The sequence below is a fragment of the Desmodus rotundus genome, chromosome 13, assembly GCF_022682495.2.
Source record: "Desmodus rotundus isolate HL8 chromosome 13, HLdesRot8A.1, whole genome shotgun sequence".
NCBI classification, from domain to species: Eukaryota; Metazoa; Chordata; class Mammalia; order Chiroptera; family Phyllostomidae; genus Desmodus; species Desmodus rotundus.
The window spans coordinates 89,106,722-89,131,155 of record NC_071399.1 but is presented as its reverse complement, the minus strand read 5'-3'; the positions used below and the strand labels follow the sequence as shown (position 1 = coordinate 89,131,155).

The following is a 24,434-nucleotide window of genomic DNA, read 5'->3' as shown; positions in this document are numbered from 1 at the left end:
TCTGCTTATAGAGCATGAAAGTTACTTTTCAAGAACACACCTAGCAAAAAGCTAAGTATGTTTTAAATACCTACTATTCATAAAGTCAATTATTTAATCTGTTCCATGTATTACCAAAGTCTATGTCAGTTTTAAATCAAATGCAGTTTACTACCAAATAATATTGAATATAAATTGTAATTGAGAAATAAAAGGTTTTAAATGCAGTACACCTGGGCCAGGTTGCTCAGTTGGTTGGCACGACACCCTGTAGTCACATGGTGGCAAGTGCTGTCCCTGGTGGGACATAGCCAGGTGGCGTGTCTGATCCCCACTTGGGGCGCATATGGGAAGCAACCCATGGATGTTTCTCTTTCTCTCTCTCCTCCCCCTTCCTCTCTCTCTAAAATCAATAAAACACATCCTCAGGTAGGATTCACAAAAATGCGGCATACCACTGGATTTAAAGTGCATTCCATGGCCTCTGTATTCACACATGAGCATGCTTCTAAAAAGTTGCACCTTCAAAAACTAAAAATGCAATCCCATTTTTATAATTTCTTACATTACAAAAAGATACAGTTTCACAGAAAAATGTGGTCTTATCACAAGTATTACTTTCATAATAAAGTCCACATTCAGCCTGACAAAACTCTTATACTTTTGTATTGCTGTACTTCTGTATTTCATGTGTCCAGCACTCAGAGAAACTGACACGTCCCCTATTTTCATGCCTTCATGAATGCCAGGCATAACTCCAAAAATAAATTTAAAAATAAGATGGACTGAAGGACAGAAAGGCGGATGTACCCATGGAAAGATACATGATAAAGGAAGTATAAAAAATGGCAGTCGTGAAACCAGGTGGTAGGTATACGGGTGTTTAATGTAAAATGCTTTCAACTTTGCTGAACGTATGAAACATTTTATAATGAAATCTTGGGATAAGAGCATCCCACTTTCAAGGCCTACCTCAATGGCCAATTAAGAATTCCATTTTTCTCAAAGGCACTTAACCCTTTCTAGCTCCCAAAGGATCCAAGTGTGAAAAATTTTTCAACCATTCAAGTGCATTTAGTACATCTTATACACAATAATTATTCAACAAATGGGAGAAAACGGCTTTGACCATCTCTTGAAACTAACATAATCACTGTGCTTTTTATTAATAAAACTCTCATAATATAAATTATGATCATCTAGAAAACAGGAAGCTGAAATTAAAAAGGCCCATATTTTAAGAAAAAATTTCCCCAAACCAGATATTTACAATATAACTAAGATGCTAAAACATGCGGCCATTTAAGTTAAATTAAGCATGAATTAAGAGCTTACCAGGCCTTCACTCAGGGAACGCAAAAATGCCTTCCAGCACAAGCCGAGAATAAAAGTTGGTGAAACTAACTTGAGCCTTGAAGACTAAGCAAAATTTGTGGAGTTCTCAGTAAGAGATGGTCCAGATCCCAGGGCGAGCGTGGTGCCGGCCTGAATTAAGAGGTTATCTAGGGGATGGTTAGAGACTAGGATGTGCAAGTCTCAAGAAAGTCTAGGAAAGAAGAGCTTGTTAGCTTGGGGACACCGAACCGGTAAGAAGAGAGTGCTGAAGAGAACGTCCAGGTCTGCAAACTAGGGAAAGAGCTAAGTAGGCCATTACCCAAACTGGGGGACTCAAGACAGGAACCTTGGCTGAGAGAGAGGAAATACAGTACACCTGGGTTTAGACAGCTGAATTTGAGGTGAAAATGGGACATTTATGGCCTTTAGGTAACTAGAACATAGAAAAATAGAGGGTAGGTCAACTAGAAAAGAATCAGAGAAAAAAAACACAACTAGTTTCAAGGTGTACAAGGTTTGCCTGGGGAAAGCCCAGCTGTTGTTAATATAATGAGAATGGTTTGTGCCACATCAATGTAACCTGGCAGCCAAGGAGAGTGGTATGGAATGAGCATGCATGAACAATGCCGACTTCACTGTACTAGTCGGGGGGGGGGGGGGGAGACACCATTGAGTGACCACATGTGTACTGTGTGGCCATCACATTGAAAGTGACTGAGCAAGTAGAGCAACAGATCTGCATCAAATTTTGTGTTAGGCTTCAACATTCCCCCCAGAAACTATTCAGATGATTCAGGAGGCCGCAGCTCTGGGCAGCTGGTGATTGGCAGCTTCATCACAACAATGTGCCCACTCATGCATTTTATCTCATGTGGAGTTTCGGACAAAACATCAAATCACTCAGCTGACTTAACCCCCCTAGAGCCCACATTAGGCATCCTGCAACTTCTGGCTTTTCCCAAAACTAAAATTACCTTTGAAAGGGAAGAGATTTCAGACCATTGATGAGATTCAGGAAAATAGGATGGGCCATCTGATGGCAATTGGGAGAACTCTGTGAGGTCCCAAGGTGCCTACTTTGAAGGGGACTGAGGTGTCATTGTCCTATGCACAGTGTTTCTTGTATTTTATATCTTCTTCAAAAAATGTCTGGATACCTTCTGGAAAGACCTCCTACTCATGATGGAGCACAGGAAAAGGAGAATCCTGAATAAACCAAACAACCAGAATGAGGAGTGAGGGTCAGGACAGTACAATGTAGCAGAATTCAAGACAAGAAAGCACTTCTACAGACAGGGTGGCCAACAGAAAAGGAGACGGGAGGGACTTCCTTGCCAGCCTTCGTGATTCACTGGCAATCAAGAACGAGGCTCAGGCGATCATCAAAACACAGGCCTGGGGTTATAGAAGCTGATCACGTAGCTCCGTCTGGTTTGTTTTGTTTTTTCTTAGTGAACACTGCCTGAAATAAAGGACACATGTTGAATTTATGTCCTTAAGTAATGCATTAAAGTGAAAATTCACTAAACAATAAACTGAAAAGGCAGATTTAGCATTCTAATTTTATTTGGCTTAACGTCAAGACTAATGTGTATTTTCTTTAGCTTCTATCAAAGCTATATGGTAGGTGAAAAGGCAATTTAAAAAGGAAGGCAGTCCAAATGCCTTCCAAGTGGCAAGGATAACTCCACCCAAGACGCGGTATTTAGAGGGCTTTAACCTAGAGGTAGATTGATAAATCACAGGTGGACTGAGTGGAGTAAGGTGAAATGCTAGTGAAAAAAGCCTTTATCTAAAAGGTAGAACCATATGAAATCATCAATGCACAAAAATATTTTATCTTGCTTCATACGTTCTTTAGAAACCACACGACATAACTCTGCCAAGGACTTCTGCACCACTGACGAGTTTTGTTAGTCCTTGTCCGGAATCAGCAAAAAGAGACTTCTCCCACACCTGAGTGCACTTCTATGCGGTATATATCCCTCACAATACAAACCTGCAACCCTTAGACACCAAAATGAACTTTTTTTTTTTTCAAGTTCATCTGGTCCTCTGTATCTCACACGTGAGAACCACCACAGCAACTTCAGAATTCTGTACGCACAGAGTAAGGGGGTTATCTGGCCCAAGGGAGGTCCCAGGGCCCAGGCCAATGGGGCAAGTCTCTGCACATTGCTCCTGCCAAGGCCAAGGCAAATCTTGAGCTGCAGGGAAGCGGACTGAATACGCTCTGGGCTCACTAACGCTGCATGCATTTGCAAACTCCTTTGCTCTCTCCAATCACCACGGAGGTTATACTGCCTTCCCTAGAGGATTCCAGGAAGCACCGAAGTTACAACACATACAGACCAAAAAAAAAAAAAAAAAAAAAAAAAGCCAAGTAAATTCCCATGATGCCAGGGTACTGGGTAGTTTCCAAGGGCAGAGTGTTCCAGAAAAATACAAATAGTTCAGGCTTCCCAAAGAAATTCCAGGCAAATACAGACAGCTGCTCTCTTAGAAAGTCATGCAGAATTGCAGTTTAGGAGTTTGGATGAAAAACTCAAGGACAGGCAAAAAGTTTCCAGCCAAATGAGGATTCTAACTAACTGCTGACTATTATTTCCCTTCATCTTCATTTCAAATGTCCGCTTGGATTCCCTGCACAGAGCACAATATCCAGCAATATTTATGTCCACTGCCAACACGATAGCCTCTCCGTCATTTTGGGAAGGCCTCCACAAACTTGAACCTTTTTTAAAAAGTTTACATGAAAACTTTAAAAACTTTCTTTCCAATACTCAAATGTTTGCCACTTAAAAAAGAAAAAGCTCAGTATCATTCAAAAATAGAAGCCACACCTCCTGCCATACACAAAAACATAGGTAAAATAAAAATCAAGTTTTCGCCCTGGCAGCTCAATTGGTTAGCGCGTCATCCTGATGTGCCGAGGTGCGTGCTCGATTCCTGGTCAGGGCACATACAAGAAACAACCAACAAACACACAAGCAGGTGGGACAAACTCATGAGGTTTTTTCCCCTCACTCTATAGTCAATTAAAAAAATAAAAAGTAAAAACCATAAAGTTCTTATAAGTCTCAAGATATTTACACTTGCATCTATTTTTAAATATCTGAACAAAATCTTATCAGACACGTACACATCAGTCCCACACAATTTCTACCTTTTAGCAAATAAGATATATTTGACTGCATACTCCCATTAACCAATTTTAATCTCTTTCCTCATGCTCCTTTCAAATTCATATATTGCAATTTTCACTCGACTGTAAAAGGGATTTCTTTACGGTTACTTCAGTAACAATCTGGAAGTTGGCCACACCGGGATTCTTTAAGTCAAATGTGACTATGCAGCGAGAGAGCAGCCATCTTCCTGCCGTGGGCCTCTGGCCCATTACTGTGAATTACTCACAGGCAGCCCAAAACCCCAAATTACTTACAAAGCAGATACGAATTTTAAAATGCAAAAAACTGCACTCTCAGCTCACAGACCAAATTAAAGAAACTTCATTCCAACATAAAGACTATCTGAGTTACTTCACGATAAACAATTTATATTTTCCTTAACACGTGTTGAGTCTTGTATGTGGAAGCATTCAGTTAACCTAAATTAAATGTTCCAAATAATATCAAAACAGCATTCAGTTAACCTAAATTAAATGTTCCAAATAATATCAAAACAAAAAAACAAAAGTCAACTAAAAATTGCCAGTACAAAAAAAAAAAAAAAAAGAAAAAAGAAAAGAAAGAACCAGAACTCACAATACTACTTACTTCCCAAACTCTAGAAAGCTTTCTATGTGGAAAAAAAAAGATGGGTCACGGAAATGAAGTTTCACTATTTATAAACACTGTTCACGATTTAAAAGATCCCAGGTTTTCCAAAGGCCTCAGCTTCTGCTTGGTGTGGAACCTGCTGACAGCGGTAGCCGACGTTGAAACAAGTGTAAAAGAGAATTAAAGTACCATCCCTACAAATACAAAGTGCTAGTCCCGAAAACAGAACCAGCATTTAAGGAACCAGCAGTTCGTGAGCTCTTTAACAGCTTTCCAACTACTTTATCCATGCAAATGACTTTCAAATCCTCAGGCAGGCCATAGGAAGTAAAGCACAAGAAACTATATTTAATTAAAGATTCAGTCTAATTCCCAGTAGTAAATCACAGGAAATACCTAAGTGTTCCAAAGCAGCAGCTCCTCAGTCCTTAAAACAGTTAAGTTTTGGTTGATTTGCCTTTTAGAACTCAACTTCTCCCTTTTATGAATCTTTAAAACAGGAGAATCTTTCAGATCTCAGTGAAACTTGGTTTTAACAAGTAACTCATTTTTATGAAAACTCTAACCATAAGACTAGTTATGAGTTAGAACACCTCATGTCTTTTTTTCTTTTCTTCTTAAAATACCCTTTTACTCAAAGTGAAAATGCACTTGCTGTAATCTGACTTGCACCAACTGACTCCCGATTACACTTGAAACATTTACTCACTTGAGAACGGCAGCCTGCCGCCTCCCAAAGCCCCTCCAGATTTCTCCTGGGAGCTGCCCCTGGGCCTCCAGGTCTGGACACATAACCCTAACACTTAATGGATCTACCAGTTCTGTTAAGTAAACTTTTAAAAATGGTAAAAGTATAATTGCATTTGGAGGGAAAAATCAGAACAAGAACCTAATAATAATAGTTGGGGAATGATATGGCTTTATTATCTGTTTCTTTACTAAGCACTGAATCTTTAAAAAGTTTAGTTATTATTCCTAGTTTAAGGATAATACCCTGACTTAAGACCATTTGAGAGGCAAAACTAAAATCATACCAAAACTCTGGCACTCCAACAAGCTTAAACAGGTTGTACCCACATCCAAGGACGTAAAAGAGTGGAAGAATGGTGTCAGTACACACTGTACTTCAAATGGCAAAAGAAAAATTACTTTAAAATGGCAAATGCTTTTAATCATAGCTCAAGTAGGATGATAAATGAGTAAGTAAATGCAGCAGTTATATATTCAAATGTTAAATAAAATTAGATTTGGCAGACAATCCCAACTTTGTGACTTAATACAGTGTGGGGCAAAAGTAGGTTTACAGTTGCTCGTATGGAAAATAATTAATAAATAATAGAAGAATAAACTTTGTTCGCCTACTCACACCTGCACACCTACTAAGGAGGCACTTTGCTTTTCGAAACACTTGATAAATAGCATGGCTGCCTAGTCCTTAAGCTGTAAGGGATAACTTTACTCTAAAACTCACTTTGGAAAAAATAAAATCCTGTGTCCTTCTCCAGGAACTTCAACACCATGTGAATAACTTAACCTTTTTGACACACAGTAACCACAGGAATGACTGTGTAAAATCACCCTGGTGTGACAACTGCGCGTTAAAGATTATGCTGTACAAAAAGATTATGATTATCTTTCATTAGGCTGTATAGTCAGGATGAGGCCTTCAGATCTGTACCTCCGCGCTCGGTGGTAACACAGAGGTGGCAAAGCAAGAGAGAAGGTGTACACACAGATCCCCAGCCCGGGACACCCGGGGGGGCCTCTCCCTGCTGATTAAAGGCCTGGGGCCACCGGCGAGGCCAAAAGTTCGGGCACTTCCTCGCGTAGCTAAGAGCCGGCCGCCAGTCCCCCGGGCCGGGCGGAAAGCCGCGCTGGCCCTTTAAAGGCGCTCGCTTCCTGCGCCCTCGGCCCCTCCCTCGCGGTCGTCAGCTCCCGCCTCCGCCCCCGCCGAGGGTCACACTTGAACTTTAGCTCGCCCTGCGCGGCCCGGCGCCACGGCTCCGCAGGCGGTGGCCACCCCACTGCACGTGTCGGATGCGTTACCTCGCGGTTGGCGCGCCCGGTCCCCTCCACTCAAGTCCACTGCGGATACAATCAAAACAAAGCAAAATGCACACCGGCCTCCAAACACTGCGCGGCCAACCCCCACAGACAAGCTCGCGCCTATCCCCTCCACCTGCAAGCCGTGTTCCCCGCTGGCGGGACTCCGATGGCCCTCGCCGCGCCCATCCCGGCCCTGTGCGGCGGAAACGGCTCCCCGGGGCGGCCCAAGCTGGGAGGTCGCGCGCCACAGGTCGGAAGGAGCCGCCCTTAACCCTGAGATTCTGGAGGTTAAGGAGCGGCCGCAGAAATCTGCGCGGGCCGAAGAGGGAGAAAGCAACTCCCGGGGAACCCACTTCTGTCACTGGAGAACTTTTGTGCCTTCTCTGATGTTCATTTCTTGGCGTACTTTCTTCACTCCCTTAAACGGACTCGGTCCTCATCCCACTCCAACTTTCACTTGAGCGCGCGCACACACCTGTGTTCCCCCAACTGGTCTCGGGCCCACCACCCACCTGTGCCAGTTCTCGCCCGCTCCCTGCACGCGTGCCCTGCACTTTCAGGACAAACTTGCACAACCGCCCCTCATATGCCCCATTGCGATCTCAGGCGCAGGTAAAGGTTCCCGCGCCCCCTCTCCCGGTCTGGCCGTGCGCCCCCGAGGCCACTCACCTTCCAGCCCGCCGAGCTGTTGCTGTCACCCTTATCCTTGAAGTACGGCACACTCTTGACCATCCACTCGTAAATCTGCGACAGCGTGAGCCGCTTCTCCGCGGAGCTCTCGATGGCCTTGGTGATGAGGTCGGCGTAGGACAGGTTGCCCCACGCGTTACGGCGGGACGAGCTGCTCTTGCGCGGCTGCCCAGCCAGCGGCCCGGCAGCGGCGGGGGGCACCGGCGGGTGCTGAGACAGCGGCCCGGGCGGCGGGGGCTGCGGCGGCGCCTGGTGCAGGCAGCTCGACTCCGGGCCCTGGAAGTCCCCGCACAGCCCCCCAGTGGCGGCCGCTGCTGCCGCGGCCGCCGCCGCCACCGCCGCCGCCGCCGCCGCGGCCGCCGCCACGGAGCCGGGCGCCTGCTGGAAGTCCCCGCTCTCCTCCAGCAGGCTCAAGTTGCTCATGAAATCCGCGTTGACAGCGGCCGCCGAGGGCAGGCCCGCAGCGGCATCGGGGTTCCCGGCCGCGCCACCCGACGGCGCCGGGCTGGAGGTGGCCGAGTTGGACTGGCTAAACTCTGGCCTGGGCAGCGGCCAGGTGCACGAACGCGGCCGCGGCAGCGGCTCGAAGTCCGGGTCAATCTCCACCACCTGGGGCGCTTCGGCCATGGTGACCCCCGCCCCTCCCCCAGTCGCGGGAGAGCCGAGAAGGGGTAGAGCGCAGCACCCGGAGCCAAAGGAAGGGGGGGCTGCGAAGAGCTGGTCCGAGATTGGGAGCGAGGTCGGTGCCGCAAGAGGACGGAAACCCGGAGGAAGAAGCGGCGAAGTGGAAGCGCGAGCCCAGAACTTAACTTCACGAGTCCATCAACATCTAGACTCCTCTGGGTCCGCTGCACCGACGGGACGGCAGGCCAGGGTCGCCGGGCCCGGACAGCACCGGCGCCGCGCTCCTGATGACAGGGCTCGCGGACCGGAGGACTGACGGACGCCGCTGGCCGCTCGCTCTCCGCGGCGCGACCACGGCGCTGCTGCCTGTTGAATGTGGCTGCGGCAGCGGAGGTTGCAGCTACTACGCGGCCGCCCGACTTACGGGATCTGCCGCCACCCCCCGCCCGCTGCGGCGCGCGCGTCGGCCCGCCCCTGACTGACAGCTACCGTGGCCAATGAGCGCGCGGCACCGCCGCCGAGGCAGCCAGTGGACGCCGGCCTGGGCGGGGGCCGGTTTTCCACCGGGAGGCGGCAGTGGGTTGGTGGGGGGTAGTGGGGTGTTTTTCTCTTTCACACTCTCTCTCTTTTTGGATCTGTTATTATTTTCTGGTAATTCTCGAGTGTTTCGTGAGTCTCTCGCCCTTTCAGTGTTTGATTGCTAGGAGGCAAACCAGCGTGGAGGCGGCAGCGACACTTTGTTTACTACCGAGGAGCACAGCCGAGTACTGAGGAAGCACCAGAACGAGTTGCTCGCTCTACCTCGACCTCCTCTCCGGGCCCTAAGCGGGGGGCCGGGGGCCGGGGAGGACGCGCCGCGCTCCGGAGGCGCTGGGTGGGCTGACGGAGGTGGCCTCTCGGAATTCTCAGCCGCCCGGCTCTGAGCTCCACCCACGATTTCTTTGCAAAGAAACGTGGGGCTGCCGGTGGGTTTTGTTTTGGTTTTTTGTTTTCTTTCTGCGCGAATTGTCAAGACCTCAGGCCCGGCGTGGGCCAAGCACGCCCCCCGGCGCCGGGGTTCTGACGGTCCAGCCCGCGCGTCCAGCACCCTCCCACCGCCTCCGCACCCGTTAGCTGAGCCTCTGCGGTTCGGTCTAGTGCGGGGCCAGCCGTCCAGCCAAGCAGCCACCAGCCAGTTTCATTCCATCCTTGACCTACACGGCCAGAAATCAGGGGGAAAGGGCTTGGCCCGACAAATGTAGTCCTATTTCGCACGCACAGACGGTCCCAAAGGCATCCTAGACCTCATCATTCCCTCAGTGGGAACCTCAGCCTGCCCGCCGCGTCAGCCAGGGACGGCAGGGAAAGGGGAGCCTTGAGTGAGAAACTTGTCACTTTATTATTTACCTCTAATTAAGTTTAACTGTTTCCTTGTAACTTCTTTGCTATTTAGAATGAAAGTGATGAGGTGTTGAGATGTTAAAAACTCAAGTGCCTTAGGGCGTAGCCCTGCCCCACCCCCAGGTTCCTAATTTAGGCTGTTTGCCACGTGCGTCAATCAACCCACCCACCCCACCCTCCCCCATCTGGGCTCCAGGTCTAGGACGTCCTGTAGAGATCAGTGGGGCCAAAGGTAAGAAGACAACGGCCCTTGTGTCTCAGGGAGCAGAAGAAACAGTTTTCAAGTTGTTTTGCTTTGCTTCTTTTTTTTTTTTTTTTTTTTTTTTTTAGGAGGAATATGGAAGGCATTTCCTTTCAGAGGGGTGGGATCATTTACGGGGGAAGATTGACAGTAGGGTTTTAAATATCTTGTCCAAAATGACAGCTCCCAATTCTTAAAAAAAAAAAAACAAAACCTTTCTTACAGGTAATTCTTCAATTGAAAAAAAATAGCATCTTAGGAAAATTAGGCATCTTTTACAAAACTTTGAAAATTTAGAGATTTATTTCTTCCTTGACATTGTCACTATCATCTCCCTTGTACAGCCCCCTACTTCTTTAAAATCCACTTATCACAACAGCTTCCTACTGATATTGGGGGTGGTGGGCTGGGGAGGGGTCGGGAGCCTGGTGCATTGAGGATGGGTTAGTTCACAACCCCCTGCTTGCGGTCCCCTAGCGTTTACTATCAAATTCGGACATTCGGGCTTCCTCTGCCAGCCGCTAGGGGACCTCAGCACCCCCGAGGAGGAGCTCAAAGGAAGGTCGCAAAGTCGACCCTTTGCAATTACCCTCTGCACAGGCAGTCCCGGCTCCAGGCGGCCGCACCCTGCACAGAGGCGGTGCTCTAGTGCATCATTCTTGGCGAAGGAAGTCAGCTGCAAATTTGGCCTTGCCTTCATTTCCATTCCGGTTTTTCAGAGCCTCAGTCGGGTGCGAGGGATTGGTTAAGGGAGTTTTCTTCCAGACTGCCCAGATCTTGAATTCTGTGCTATCCTGCCTAATTGTTTCTTTGAAGGTTCTAGTTTACAGCTGCCTACCATAGCGGTGGATGTATCAATTTACTGAACTGTTGGGTGCTGGTGAAGGGCACAGTGCTTGTTGCCCGTCTTTAGCTACCACAAGCTATCCTTGTAATGAATAACCTTCTATAACTCAGTTCGCATCTTTCCAACTACATAGGAGGAATTTCTGGAAAAGCTATCACTGCGTCAGCAGTTAAACGCATTTGTAATTTTGAGACACGCTGCCAAAATTGCCCTCCGTAAAGGTTGTATCAAGCTGAACTTCCTTTTCAGCTACACCTACATAATCTGAACATTGAAAATAAATTTGGCGATCACCTTGGTGACCCCCTTTAGCTTATAGATAGGGAAATTGAGGCACAGAGAGACTAACTGATTTATGCAAGGCTGTATGCCCCAAGGCCAGAACCAGAATTCCACTGTCTTGGTTTCCTGTCCATAATCTCAATTCACAGATGGAAAGTTATAAATATCCCGTAATCCCACTATATGAATAACTACTATAAAACTTGGTGGTGTGGTGCTCTCCAGTCAACGCCCCCCCCCGATTTTTGTAATTTTTGTTAGATGAACTCCACTGAACTGAATGAAGTTTTGATTTAAAAGTTTTTAAAAGCAGACACAAAAAGATGATGGTGATAGTGAGACAATGAAAGAAAAAGATTACAAAGAAGTGGTTTGGGTTTTTCACTCAAAAAATATAAATGTTTTCTCTCTTTGAAGGATGCCCAAGTATTTAGGTTGGCACTAGTTCTGCTTGAAAGAAAAAATGTTCATTTCTCCGTCAGTATTTTTTGTGGTAGCTGTTCGCTTTGAAGGCTTTTTCTAATGATTATCAATTATTAGTTGGTACATGTGACCTAACTGAGAAGAAAAATGTTTCATGGCAGGTAAGGACAATTGAAATGAAAAAGGATATTCTCGCTGATGCCATCTCAAGTGATCAATTCCCAGGCAGAAATTTCTGCATTTACACCTCACTATCAGCACACCGTGCATCGATCTCTGGTTTAAATTCTCACTCATCAGAATAGATAATAAAGTCAAATTTAGTGAGTAAATCAACAGCCTAGATGCTTCTCTCTCGGTCATGGCACTTAGCAGCATACTTCCCATTTCCCTTCCCCCAAAACTGCTCTCTCCCAGTGCTTTGTCCGGATTGTTGAAAGGCACTGCCGCCAACCTAGAACAGCCTTTCCTTAGTATGTGCGTAGGAAATAATAATCTGAAAAGACAACAGCTTCGGCTTCGCTGGCATATTAAGTGGTACCAGGGTAATATCAGAATATGGTAGTTGTTCATTTTTCTTGAGGGATAATTTCCTTTGGATTTTGCTGATCGTCCAACAAATATGTATAGAGAGCCTACTATGTACACGCCAGACACTGTACATCTTCGAGTACATTGTTTCTATGGTAAGTTCCTTGAGGTTATAAATGGCGTGTTTTATCTTCCTTTGTATGATACTGGATGTCAGAATGAAGATCATGCTGCTCTTCAATGATCAGCAATGCATACTGAAATATTGGGGGGGGGTGGATAACACTCACAAAAAAGTATTTGATGGACACAAGGACTGCGAAAGCAGGAAAAATTCGAATATCATAACCGTTTTGAAGAAAAGTAGTAAGATGAAGTAGACAAGCTAAATACGTGAGCCATCCCCAGGTACTGGGAGTATGAACTCTGACCACCAAGACTGAGGGCTGGGATAATCCTGCTCAAATGGACAAAGGACACAGGCTGCATCGAGTCCTTGTCTATGACACCTAAACATGATGCTTAGTCATCTGTAACTGGGGAGAAGCACTGGGCAGGTCATGCACCAGATAGTCAATGTTTTCAGTTGTTAGGAAGAGCCAGTGTTTCTCAGCTTCAGTGTACTCTCTCCCTTCACTTTAAGGCTTAGTGAGAGTCAACTTGCAGGTGTCTACAGGAATTCTAAACTATATGTGCAGATAATCTAAATGCCCAATAATAGAGGATGGTTAAATAAACGATGGCTTACCTGTCAGGTAGAATCTCATGCGGCCATTTAAAATAAAGTAGACAGATCATTCGTAAGGACATTGCAACAGCAAAAGTGTTAGCAGCCCCGGCCGGGTGGCTCAGTGGCTTAAAGTGTCGTCCCCATACACCAAGGTTGCCAGTTCCAGTCCCGGCCAGGGCACACACAAGAATCAACCAATGAATGTATCACTAAAGTGGAGTAACAAATTGATGTTGCTCTCTCTCTCTCTCCCCTTCCTCGCTCTAAAATTGATCGATAAAAAAAAATGTTTAAAAGTGTTAGCAATGGTGGTATCTGGGGGATGGATTGTTATTGGTCTAAGCAAAACCCCTCATTTCACAGGTAAGAAAATAGAGACACTGGGAAGTTGAGTGCTTTGCCCAAGTTGAGTTGCAGTTAGTGCAGTGCTGTATTTGGATCAGAACTTGGACCTCCTGGTATTCAGACCAAAACCTTTTGCCTTCTATTTCATTGCTTTTCACAGTACCTTTTCTAACGGGGGGGTTTTCAGATTATTTGATAAAATCCAACCTATTTTAAACACTAGGTTTTTACCTTGGAGACAATAAAATAACTCAAACCCCAAAACATATACATATTACAATGAAAATTTTTCTAACATTAAGGACTCATAGAATTGCCATAAAATTAATGGATGGCACATGAAATCCTAAATTCTTTGAATGTCACAAGTCTGAATTTTCCACTCATGCCTGAAACACAATGTGTTTTCACTATTTCATTTCTGTTTCATGTCATATTAAAGCTCTTAACATGCTTCTAAAAAAGGGGACATATGTATTAAATTAAAAAACGCTGCCATGTAGAACACAGATGGGAGCACATTTTTGGCAGAAAGGAAGTTTAACAAGGCATTTTACTTATTTACTTGGAAAAGTAATATGTATGAATGTTCAAGTTAAGCAGGATGAATTAATTGCTGTTTTCAATAATCAGGTTTTTTTCAAATCAAATCACCCTATTTCCATAACACTATACTAGGGAAAGGGAGTTGAATGTGATTGTAAACAAACCACTAAGAGTCCAGTAATGAAAATGAAAGATAAAGAAACTGTTAGTTAGCATTTTATAGCAACTAACCATGTTGCTTGTCACTTGGTGATAAAAATCGATAGGAAGAGGTAATGACTGTCTCATTAGATACATGTGTTTTTCATATGCTAGGTAGAGTCCCTGACTGTGTCAGTTACGGTATAAACACGGGAGGTAAGAGTTGATGAAATTTCAGATTTGGTTGGCTCACAGGGCCCACCCATATGCAAAGTTTGCCGTGCCAGAGAGTAAACAGAGGTGAACAGAGGGTATTTCTCCATAATGTCAGGTTTCTATTTTGTGGTAAATACAGCCTTTAGAACACACTGAAATCTTTTATAGTCTAAGGGTTAAAATTTAAAAATGGAATTTCTAATTAACTGATCACTGACGTGCTGGAGGGAACATGGATTTTTCTCATATCTTTAAATAATTTTGTTTTTGAACAACAAACGGAAAACAGAACATTTGACAGCTATTGCATGCCTGCACTGTGAAAGATTCCAACCTGGCAAAGCTTTCCACAATCTAAGACCAGACTTAGCGATATCTCCTCCTCCTGTTTTCCATTTTCTTACACCGTCTGAAACATGATATGTAAATTGATGAATATAAATATATATCTCTTGTTTCTAAACGTTTTCAGTTCTAACCCATAAATTATTTTTATCCAGAATCAGAAAATACACATAAAAGTTTTTATGCCCCACTGTTAATAAAAATGACTTTTTTCAACAGTAACTATAGACTAAGCACTTTATAATCTAAATCAGTCCTCAAAACTACCCCCCAAAATGTACAAATTATTATGATTCACATCTTACAGAAATTGAAACTGAGGCTCGAAGAGCTAAGAAACTTACCTAAGGTCTTATCTTAGAAGCTTATCTAAGTGTAATCCTCATGAAGCTCCCATTATCAAAACCCAGAGCTCATCTCCTGTTTAATATTATACTTTCTGCCTCCATTAAGTGTTGGGGATTTTCTAGAGGACTAGAAATTAGCCAGACACAATTGGATGATTCAATTTTTTTCCAGAAAATTGATATCTGGGTTTGGGGGATGGACGGTGGGGGAGAATCATTGTCCCCCATCATCTCTGCCTGAAACCAGTTCAGTTTATGTTAATGAACAGAGCCTAGGGATGGAACATAAATAACAATAATGATGCTGATGTGGGCATTTGTATAACAAATGATGTGGGGGATTTCAAGGCATTAGCCAGTAGCACTTCTGGCTTATATGAACTGGCAGCCTAACACATCGTGCAAGAGCAACCCGCCCTTCTAGAAAGGTTGGCTTATCTGGAACTCTTTTCAAAACTTCCCTTATCCTGAATAAAGACGTATCCAGTCAAGTTCAACAGCTCTGTTGAGCTCTACCCCCATCCAAGAAAGTGATTAGCATGAATTTGTATCTAAAGGAAGCCTTCCCTCACATGAGGTTCACAAGCTTCACATGAGGTTAGATTAGAACCTATGAATAGATTCAAGGTTTACGTGGGTTGTCAGTCCAGTACTTTTTAATCCAGCTCTGTTGCTGAGCTTGCTGGGGGTTGGTTGAAGCTATAAAGTTTACTTTCGTGAGACTATAAATAAGATTAAAAACAAACAAAACCCTCTTGCTCTTCAATTAGAAGTCAACCTCAAAGTGAAGTAGAAAGTGCCCTCCACCACCACGAGAGCATAAAATATCAAAAATATTTTTAAAGCACCTTTAGAAAAACTGACTGCGGGAATGCCCCTAGTTTTCATAAAAAGCATGAATAAGACATCCTTGAACTAAGAGTTTAGGCTGTGCTTTCCTATCTTCAGCCTTACATCACAGAGAAGAATAGGCAGCCTCTTCAGAAACCACAGACTTGGAGGCCAGTATTAGTCAGAAGAGCTTATCTGTGGCTGCCTTCTTTTCAGCCAGGAACAGTTTAAATGGCCAATGAATCACAAAAGGAAAATCACTCCCTGGTGTTCTCCCATTTCCAGGAGATGTCCTAGTTTTGATGACCCATCGAATGTTATCCAATGTACCCAATTGACACGAGAGGGAGCAGATGTTATAGATTAATGCTGACTTTTGTATGAGAACCAAGTATAGTCACTTAATCACTCAAATATAGTCTCTCCTTTAATAGTGACATATTTGATGCTTGATTTGATTTTTCACTTTTTTAAAAAAGATTTTATTTATTTTTAGAGATGGGAAGGGAGGAAGAGAGGGAGAGAAGCATCAATGTGTGGTTGCATCTCGACCGCCCGCAACACAGGCACGTGCCCTGACAGGGAATTGAACCAGCGACCCCCTGGTTCACAGGCCAGTGCCCAGTCCACTGAGCCACACCAGCCAGGGCTGATTTTTCACTTTTCATCGTAGACACAGTCACATTAGGAGTCTGACAAGGCCTCGCTATGAAAGTACCCCATTTCGTCCCTCAGTTGTCCCCAGCCAAGACTTGCGTGAACAGAAAGCGGTGGCTACACAGTGGCTCTCTTACAGATCACAGTGTCTGGACAAGTATGGCATGTTGTGGCCCTCCCTTCAAAATATGATAACGCAAAATCGCCAATGGATCATGCAAGCAGAGCAGAAACTCGGCAAAGCATGACCAAGTAGAAGCGCTTTTATTCCCTAAGTAGTGTCCACTTTATTCTGCATTTTGAATTTTATCTTGGTATGACTTGCCCCCTACATACCTCAAGGAGGAATCGTAGGGTCAAAATAATGTCTTCAGATGTTTTGGAACAGGAATGAAATAATTGTCCTGTGATGCGGGAACAACCTCGTGGACAGGTTTTTATTGTTATATGAATTACTTTAACTTAGATAAATCCCTGATTTATAAATCACTGGCATTTGTTCAAAATCCTACTAGGGCTCCTCCCTGTTTAAATATTGTGCACATTAGTTGCCAAAATCCAACTGATTCTTTGTGAATTCAGAGGTAATGCGTATACTATGCATGGAATGTCACAGCAAAAATTTAGGAAAAGTCTCAAATCTCAGCAATTCATACTACCTAGCCATACTTTACAGCTGAGTTTTAAAAGAAAAACACACGTAAATGACTTGAGAATTCCGACCCTTTGGTTCACCTCTTTTATATGGTCTGATATACAAACACTTTGCTAGGGAGTCTTCAAAAAGGCTCATATTATTCTTGATAGCCTCAGCAGGCAATTACAAAGCAGTTAAAAACAAAGTTAGCGGACTCATTTTGGGAGTTTAGCTGATGATGTTACTGGCGGCTTCAACTTAACAGATAATGTTATCAGAGAGAGCAGCGTAACAACTTTAACAATAGGGCAAATTTCTGTAAAATAATTGCAAAAGAGAATTGTGTGTGTGTCTTTTGGTTTTCTGTGGTTTTTCTTCTGGGTGAAATCCTTAAAAATGAAACACAGATACCCCAACATGTTTACGAGGTAGATGTTGCCTCTAAGAAACATAAAAGCTGGAGACAAGTGACTTTCTTACGGAAAAAAGAAAAAAAAAACCCAACGAAGTCCTACAAAATTTTTTCAAAAGCAAAGCAAAACATACAGAACAATAGTAATGACAATAAATATTCCACTGAAAAGGAGTTAGAATATAATGACTTAAATCCTGGGTCTTTTTTTCTAGGTTTGATTTTTTTAGAAACCATTTAAATACTTATATTTAGGAAGGAGGCAGAAGCTTAATTTTAATGTTCACTGTTACAATTGAAAAGGGGCCCTGACTGGTGTGGCTCAGTTGGCGGGGTGTTGTCCCGTAAAGCGAGAGGTCGCTGGTTCCGTTCCCAGTCAGGGCACAGGCCCGGGTTGCAGGCACATAGGTGTGGCAGCTGGTCAATGTTTATCTCTCACATGTTTTCCTCCCTTCCTTTCTCCCTCTCTTCCCCTCTAAGAAAAATAAATAAAGTCTGAAAAATAAAGATTTTACATCTGTGCATGTAGATAAAGTATTTCTAAAATGAAACCACCTGTATTATCAGACGCCACAGTTATTCCTAGATTAGTTATTCTTGGCAGCTGTACTGTGAAACCGTGTGTCAATTAGTGTGCGAGTGCACTCACACGCCCTCACGTTTCTCTGTAGACACACCAGGATTCTATTAAAAGATCATAAATTCACCTTATTTTCACAGCCCAATTAAAATGCACAACAAATTTAGTCGCAAATAAACAAAAACTGATGAGAACCATGGAAACCTCTTAAATTAGAAATCAGGAGGACCTGACATGAAAACAACAAAAAAAGTTGCAAAATTACACAATCAAGGTAAGAATTTGTGATGTAAATGTTACCAAAAAAAAAAATTAAAAGTGTGAAAGTTTTTTTATTAGCAAGGACCTTCTTAGCTACCTTTGCTGATACATTCTTTTCCATGACAAGCAGTAAAATGGTCAAAATGGAAAAATATACTTTTAAATAGGTCGTGATGGAAAAATGATCAAAGTACTTGTCATGGATACAATACTTGTTTCACAGAAGATTCACAAGCGGGTCCTGAGTTGGTCCCAGGTGGGGGCCATCGGCTGCCTGGAGTGGCCGCCCCCGTCCCACGCTCACGTGCCTCCACCACCCCTTTACCACTTTCCCTCTTCTCCAAGCTGCCGAGAGCCGCAGCAGGGGGCATTTGAAAATCATCCTACTCGATTGAAACCCCTGGCTGTGCTCTGGCACGCACGCGTACACATGGTCATAGGATAGCAGTCCTGCTGGTACCCACGGTCAGACTGCTCCCAAGCCCTCAGCATCTCCCTTGAAATGATACTTGTTGCATTCTTTTGTGAATGTTAGTGCATCGAGATTGTCTTGAGGGACCTGACTTTTATGGACTGAACTGTGTCTCCCCCACCCACCAAATTCATATAGTGAAGCCCCACAAATTCAGAATGTGACTGTATTTGGAAGTAGGGTCTTTCTAAAGGTGTGATTAAGTTAAGACGGGGCAGTTAGGTTACGGTGGGCCCTAATCCAATCCCACTGGTGCCCTTCTAAGGAGAGGAAATTTGGAAGAGCAGAGCTACCAGGGGGAAGAGCGCACACGGAGAGGAAAGGTGGTGTGAGAACACAACAAGAAGGAGGCCATCTGCCAGCCAAGAAGACGGAAAAAAAAAAAAAAAACAACACCTTGATCTTGGACTTCTAGCCTCCAGAACTGTGAGAAAATTATTTCTGTTGTTTAAGCCGCCCAGTCTGTGGTATTTTGTTACAGCGGCCCTGGCAAATCAATCCACTGACTAAAGGATTTTTCAAAGTTTTTTCAGAGGTTAGGTTAGATTTTTAACATTCCGTTGAGAAACGAAAGGGGCCCTAACCCAGAAAAGCAGTTAAGCAAATAAAGCACTAATTTAGGAGCCAAAGTCTCAACCAAATCCATCTGTGCAGATGCACGGTTTGTGAACAGGCAGCGTGGTCGCCGTTCGAGTAAAACGCGTATCTGGTACTCGCTATGCGTCAGCGATACCTCTAGGCACTGTTCGTATATAAACTCTCCCTTCACCTTCCCAAAACCAGATGGTGGCGGGAGGGGGGTGTTCCTCTTGTACAGATGAGGACGTGGGGGAACAGGGAAGCGAGGTGGAGTCACTTAGCCAGCACGCGTGGGAGCTGGGACACCAGCTCAGGCACTTTGGCCCGGAGACTCCACTCTTACCCTGTAATCCCTGTGCCTTGTTAAATTAGTAGGTGTGATCCTCACTGCCTCTCGTTCACCAACCCAACACAGCAGTGCAAAGTGGCTCCAAGAAGAGTGCTTTATTCCTCCAGGCGGTTTCCTTGTCTGAATCATGGGAACGGGAAGGCCTACCTGTTGTGTGTGGGTCACCTGAAGTCATTACAGAATAGTGCTTGCAGGTGGGATTAGCCCCAGGCCCTGCAGGCACCTGACCGGGTCTGAGATGCCTTCATATAACAGGGGTCTCTCTGCAGGCTGGGAGGGAGTCTACCCGTGGCCTCAGCTCCAGCCTGGGATTGTACTTCCTCCCACCTGGTCTTCCATCTATAGCGAGGAGGGCTCAACCACGCCCACCCACACCAGTCCGTCACCTATAGTCCTCAGCCAACTATCCTGGGAACAAGTAAGAATGGGAGGGAAATAGAGGCTCCGCCCACCCTTCCCTGGCCCCTGCAGCAAGTCTCTCCCCCCACCCCTAGGCTTCTGGAGAGCCCTGAGAAAACACCACCTTCAGGAGGAGCAGAGTCTGCATGAAAAGCAGTTGTGAGGAGGGCCAGCCAATGGAATAAGAAAAACACAGGCCAGATCCTAGGGTGCTCCCCTGCGAGGCTCCTCTGTCCCACACCCAGCAACCCAAAATGCTTTCGGGTTGCTCACCCGCGGTCCACGCGACTGCGGAGGAGCCTAATGACAGACCAGCCTTCCCCGGAGTGGGCCGCGGGCGTGCCAGTGTTGGAGCCAGTCCGCCCAGCGTGTAGCACAGGCTCTCCCCGCACCCCGGGGCCTGCTGCAGGCCTCGCTCAGCTCAGGCCTTTCGGAATCAGCACTGACAACGCGAGTCATCAGTCCATCGCCCCCATCTCTGCCCCTCGGTCTCCGCGGCGTGGGCCATGCCTCTGCTCTACACCTGTCTGGGCTGACGCAACCATTAATTCCCTTCCCAGTCTTTTTTTTCTTCCAGTTGAAAAATAATTGGCATACAGCAGGCTGGTTTAATTTACATACATTGTGAAATGATTACCATAACAGGTTTAGCTAACATCCATCTTTGCACATAGATACAATAAAAAAAGAAAAGAAGGAAGAGAGAACTCCTTCCTAGCCTTCATACTAACCCAGGCCTCTGGATGGAGAGAGAAACGCTTTTTGGAGGAGCTGCTCTTGAAGTGAGCATTCCCTGCTTCCACGCACACACGCCTTTCCGCTCACGTGACCACAGCTGCTCCCACACCTGGATCTACACCCAGCTCCTCTCCTGTCTGACGTAGCTGAACTGCCTCGCACAGAGAGCTTTCAACATTTTGGCAGGGACAGAGCACCACGCCACTGGACCCTACCTGGACTGGGTCCCGGGTTGATATAAATCTTAACATATTCCGAGCCGTAGGAACTTTTTCCTGTGCCGACGGTTTCTTTCTACACTCCTGCCACAGGCCAGGCTCAATTCAGTACACATTCTCTAGGTGTGCAGCAAGGCCAAAGGGAAATGCCGGGTTTGCCTTTCCTCTTCGTTCTCACGGAAATAAACAAGCTAAGGGACAGAGCACTCACTTTTTGAGGACCCGATATTCATTTCCCTCCTGGAGCTTCTGGTAAAGAGCAGGGCCTCAAGAAGTCCAGCCTGCCAATGGAAATGTGGCACTGGCCGCTGTGCATGTCATCTGGCCTTTCGTCATCAGATGCTGTTGGCACGCTTCGAGTGGATGGCTCCACGGTCCAGGCCCCAAATGTCATCATTCTGAAAGCTATTACAGTCCGAGACTTGAAAGTGACATATTCTAGGCCATCAAAGCACAGAGCCGACCACGTGCCATGGAGTTTCGCCATTTGTTTCCGTGTGAGGGATTCCCAGTTGTAATTGTCCACAGTCGGTACGGGGTGTCAGAGAGCCAGCGTGAAGCTTTGTGTCCGTGAGACAGCCACCAATACTAAACATCTGAAACTTAACTGTCCCGTGGTTTTCACACAGAAAATGTTTCTCTCTACAAACTTAGTCACGGTAATTTGTTAGCTTTGATCTTCTTTTTGAATGAATTTTAATGTAATTTATTTATTGATTTGAGAGAGAAGCATCAATTTGTTGTTCCACTTACTCATTGGTTGCTTTTTTTTTTTTTTTTACATTTTACTTTTAAAGAGGAGGGAAGGGAGGGAGAAAGAGAGGGAAAGAAACATCAATATGTGGTTGCCTCTCACGTGGCCCCCACTGGAGACCTGACCTGCAACCCAAGCATGTGCCCTGACTGGGAATCGAACTGCAACCCTTTGGTTCACAGGCCGGCACTCGGTGCACTGAGCCACATCAGCCAGGGCCACTGGTTGCTTCTTGTTTGGACCCCAACCAGGAATCAAACCTACAACCTGGGAGTACTGGGGCAATGTCCCTAACCAACTGAGCTACCTGGCCAGGGTTTTAGCTTTGATTTTCTAATTGAACTGTTTCTTTCCCTTGTCAGTGTCTTCTATCATTTTCTGATTAATGCTAAGGGTCAAGAAAAAACTTGCCAAAAATTCCTTTTTCGAAACTACTTAATTTTTAATGTTTTGGTGCCCCCTACTGGTATGTGACATTAGTAGTCTATTTGCAAAACAGGTTCAGTTATAGAGAATAAACTCAGAAAAGTAAAGAAAAAAATAGTTTTTGATGAGCCTTTTAAAAACAGTTTAATTTTTATAGTATCTTAAAAGTAATATAAGCCCTGGCCAGGTGGTTCAGTTGCTTAGAACATCATCCGGGTACACCAAGGTTGCAGGTTCGAGCCCTGGTCAGGGCACATACAAGAAGCAACCAATGAATGTGTAGATAAGTGGAACAACATGTCAATGTGTCTCCCTCTATGAAATAAAGTAAAAAAATTTTTTTAATAAATATAAATAGTGCACCATTTTCATTATTCATTATATATGCATATTTTCACATTAAACATATTGACTTCTCAACGTTTTTTATTCTATATAGTTTGTATTTCATTTTGATGGGAAAAAACTATCAGTTGCATTTTGGAAAATGATATTTACCTAGTAAATAAATATACATAAGAGAGCATTTTCTTTAGATCTTCACAGCCTCTTTGAAATATCTTTATTAGTCTAAAAACAGAAGCTTTGTTTCACTTGAAAAGAAGGGAGGAAGAACTTTGGGAATGGATGGATCTTTGAGGATATTTATGCCTTGGATTTTTGTAAACAACAGTAATAATTACGGAAGTGGATTGATGGATAGCCATTACGATAAAACCCAAAGTCTCTAGGAGGGTAACAGACAAACACTCCATGCCCCGTGCGAGACTGGTGCACAAAAGGACCACTAACTAACATGGACAGGAACTGAGGCAGAGAGGTGAGGCGGCAGGGGAGGCGGGGTAAGAGACGGAACCAGAATGATTGATTTCACGTGGGGAAGGACTTCTTTTGTCCCTGATAAAGCAAGCCCTGCTGTAGATGGTAACATAATTTCGCAACATCGATGTGCACACGGAAACCGTTTTTCCCTATTGGATTGGGGTAGAATGTACAGCCAACCAGGGCAAAAGGGATCCCACGTGGTCGAGAGCTCCCCGTCCACTCTTGGCCAGAGCGAAAGGGAGAAAATACAAGCGAGCGTCCAAGCAGCCTCCACAGCCAACGGGAGCCTGAGAGCCCCGGGCCCTCCTGGGGAAGACAGACTGCTCTCTGATTCTGGGGTTTCCACTGCGGTCAGTGATGGGTAGGCCTGTTTTTGTGAAGCCAGAGGGAAACTGGAGATAGATTCATGTCAAAATGGGCCAAGTGAAATCATTTCACTGATCATCTTGTGACAGATTTAAAAGGTTAGCCTTGACAAGAAAAATACTCCCAAAGTACTCGCAATAAGCCAAGCTTCCCAGGAAATTTAAATTGTCTAAAACACTCTTCTGTTAGTTCAAGGATTTTCTAAGCTGTTTTCAATCTTGCTGTTTAACTCATTGTTTTTTTACCCCCCTTATCCTAAGATTCATAAGAGATCAAGCATTTAAAGTATATTTGTCATATAACTTTTATTTCTGTCATTTCTTTCCACCTCTTACTTTTAAAACCCAAGTGAGAAGTGAACGTTTGTTTCATCAAGGCGTATATTTAAAATGTCCAAAACTTAGGAATGTCGGTGTGTTCTGCCAAAATCTTAATTCTAGGTATTTTAGCTTCAATTTTAATAACTGCCATTATTACTCATACTAATCATGGGGTGGCGGGGGGGAATTGCCTTCACCGAGTTCTTCTAAAACCAAACCTACCCATTATAATTTCGCAGGAACTGGACAGCTTGAAAACCCGTGCTTGCCTCCACGGCTCATTTCTCATAAGGTCAAAAGCACAATATAAATTTGACTCAACTCTACGTCTCAGCTCGTGCTCCAGCAGAAGAGAAGGGACAGGACACATTTTTTTTTTTTAAATAATTAAGTCTATGAAAATGTAAGTTACTCTTACCAAGGAGGACCTCATATGCATCTGGATTCTATGGTTTGATTAAAGCACTTCAAAGAAAGAATAAAAATAGATTGCAACTTATATCAACCAATGGCCCTGGGTGTCAATTGAAAGCCAACAGGCATGCCCAGTCTGTGGCGCAGTGGTGAAGAAAGAAACTTTGCTCGGGGCAAACAGCTCATCGGTGATACAGCACAGCTGTGAGAACAGCAGTGCTGGGAAGTGCCCTGGGGCCAGGCCCCTCTCGGGCTAGACAGCTCTGCTCCGTGCAGGGCTTCTCTGCGCTGTGCCGGCCAGCTCCACTCTGCTGTGGTGAGACATCTTCGGGGTTTCAGATTTAGTCAGCTCCAGCAGGGGAACAAAGT

The 24,434-nt window shown here is 44.8% G+C and overlaps 1 protein-coding gene across 2 annotated transcripts in view; it reads right to left on the bottom strand.

Moving 5' to 3' along the window:
* FOXO1 (forkhead box O1) overlaps nt 1-8,881 on the bottom strand; it is an 87,365-nt gene extending 78,484 nt beyond the window's left edge. For both annotated transcript variants that reach the window (XM_024568552.2, XM_053916526.1), the window contains exon 1: nt 7,809-8,881. In XM_024568552.2, the coding sequence (XP_024424320.2) occupies nt 7,809-8,456 (648 nt within the window). In that variant the 5' untranslated portion in view covers nt 8,457-8,881. The remainder of the gene's footprint in view (nt 1-7,808) is intronic.
* Nucleotides 8,882-24,434: the final 15,553 nt, after the last annotated feature.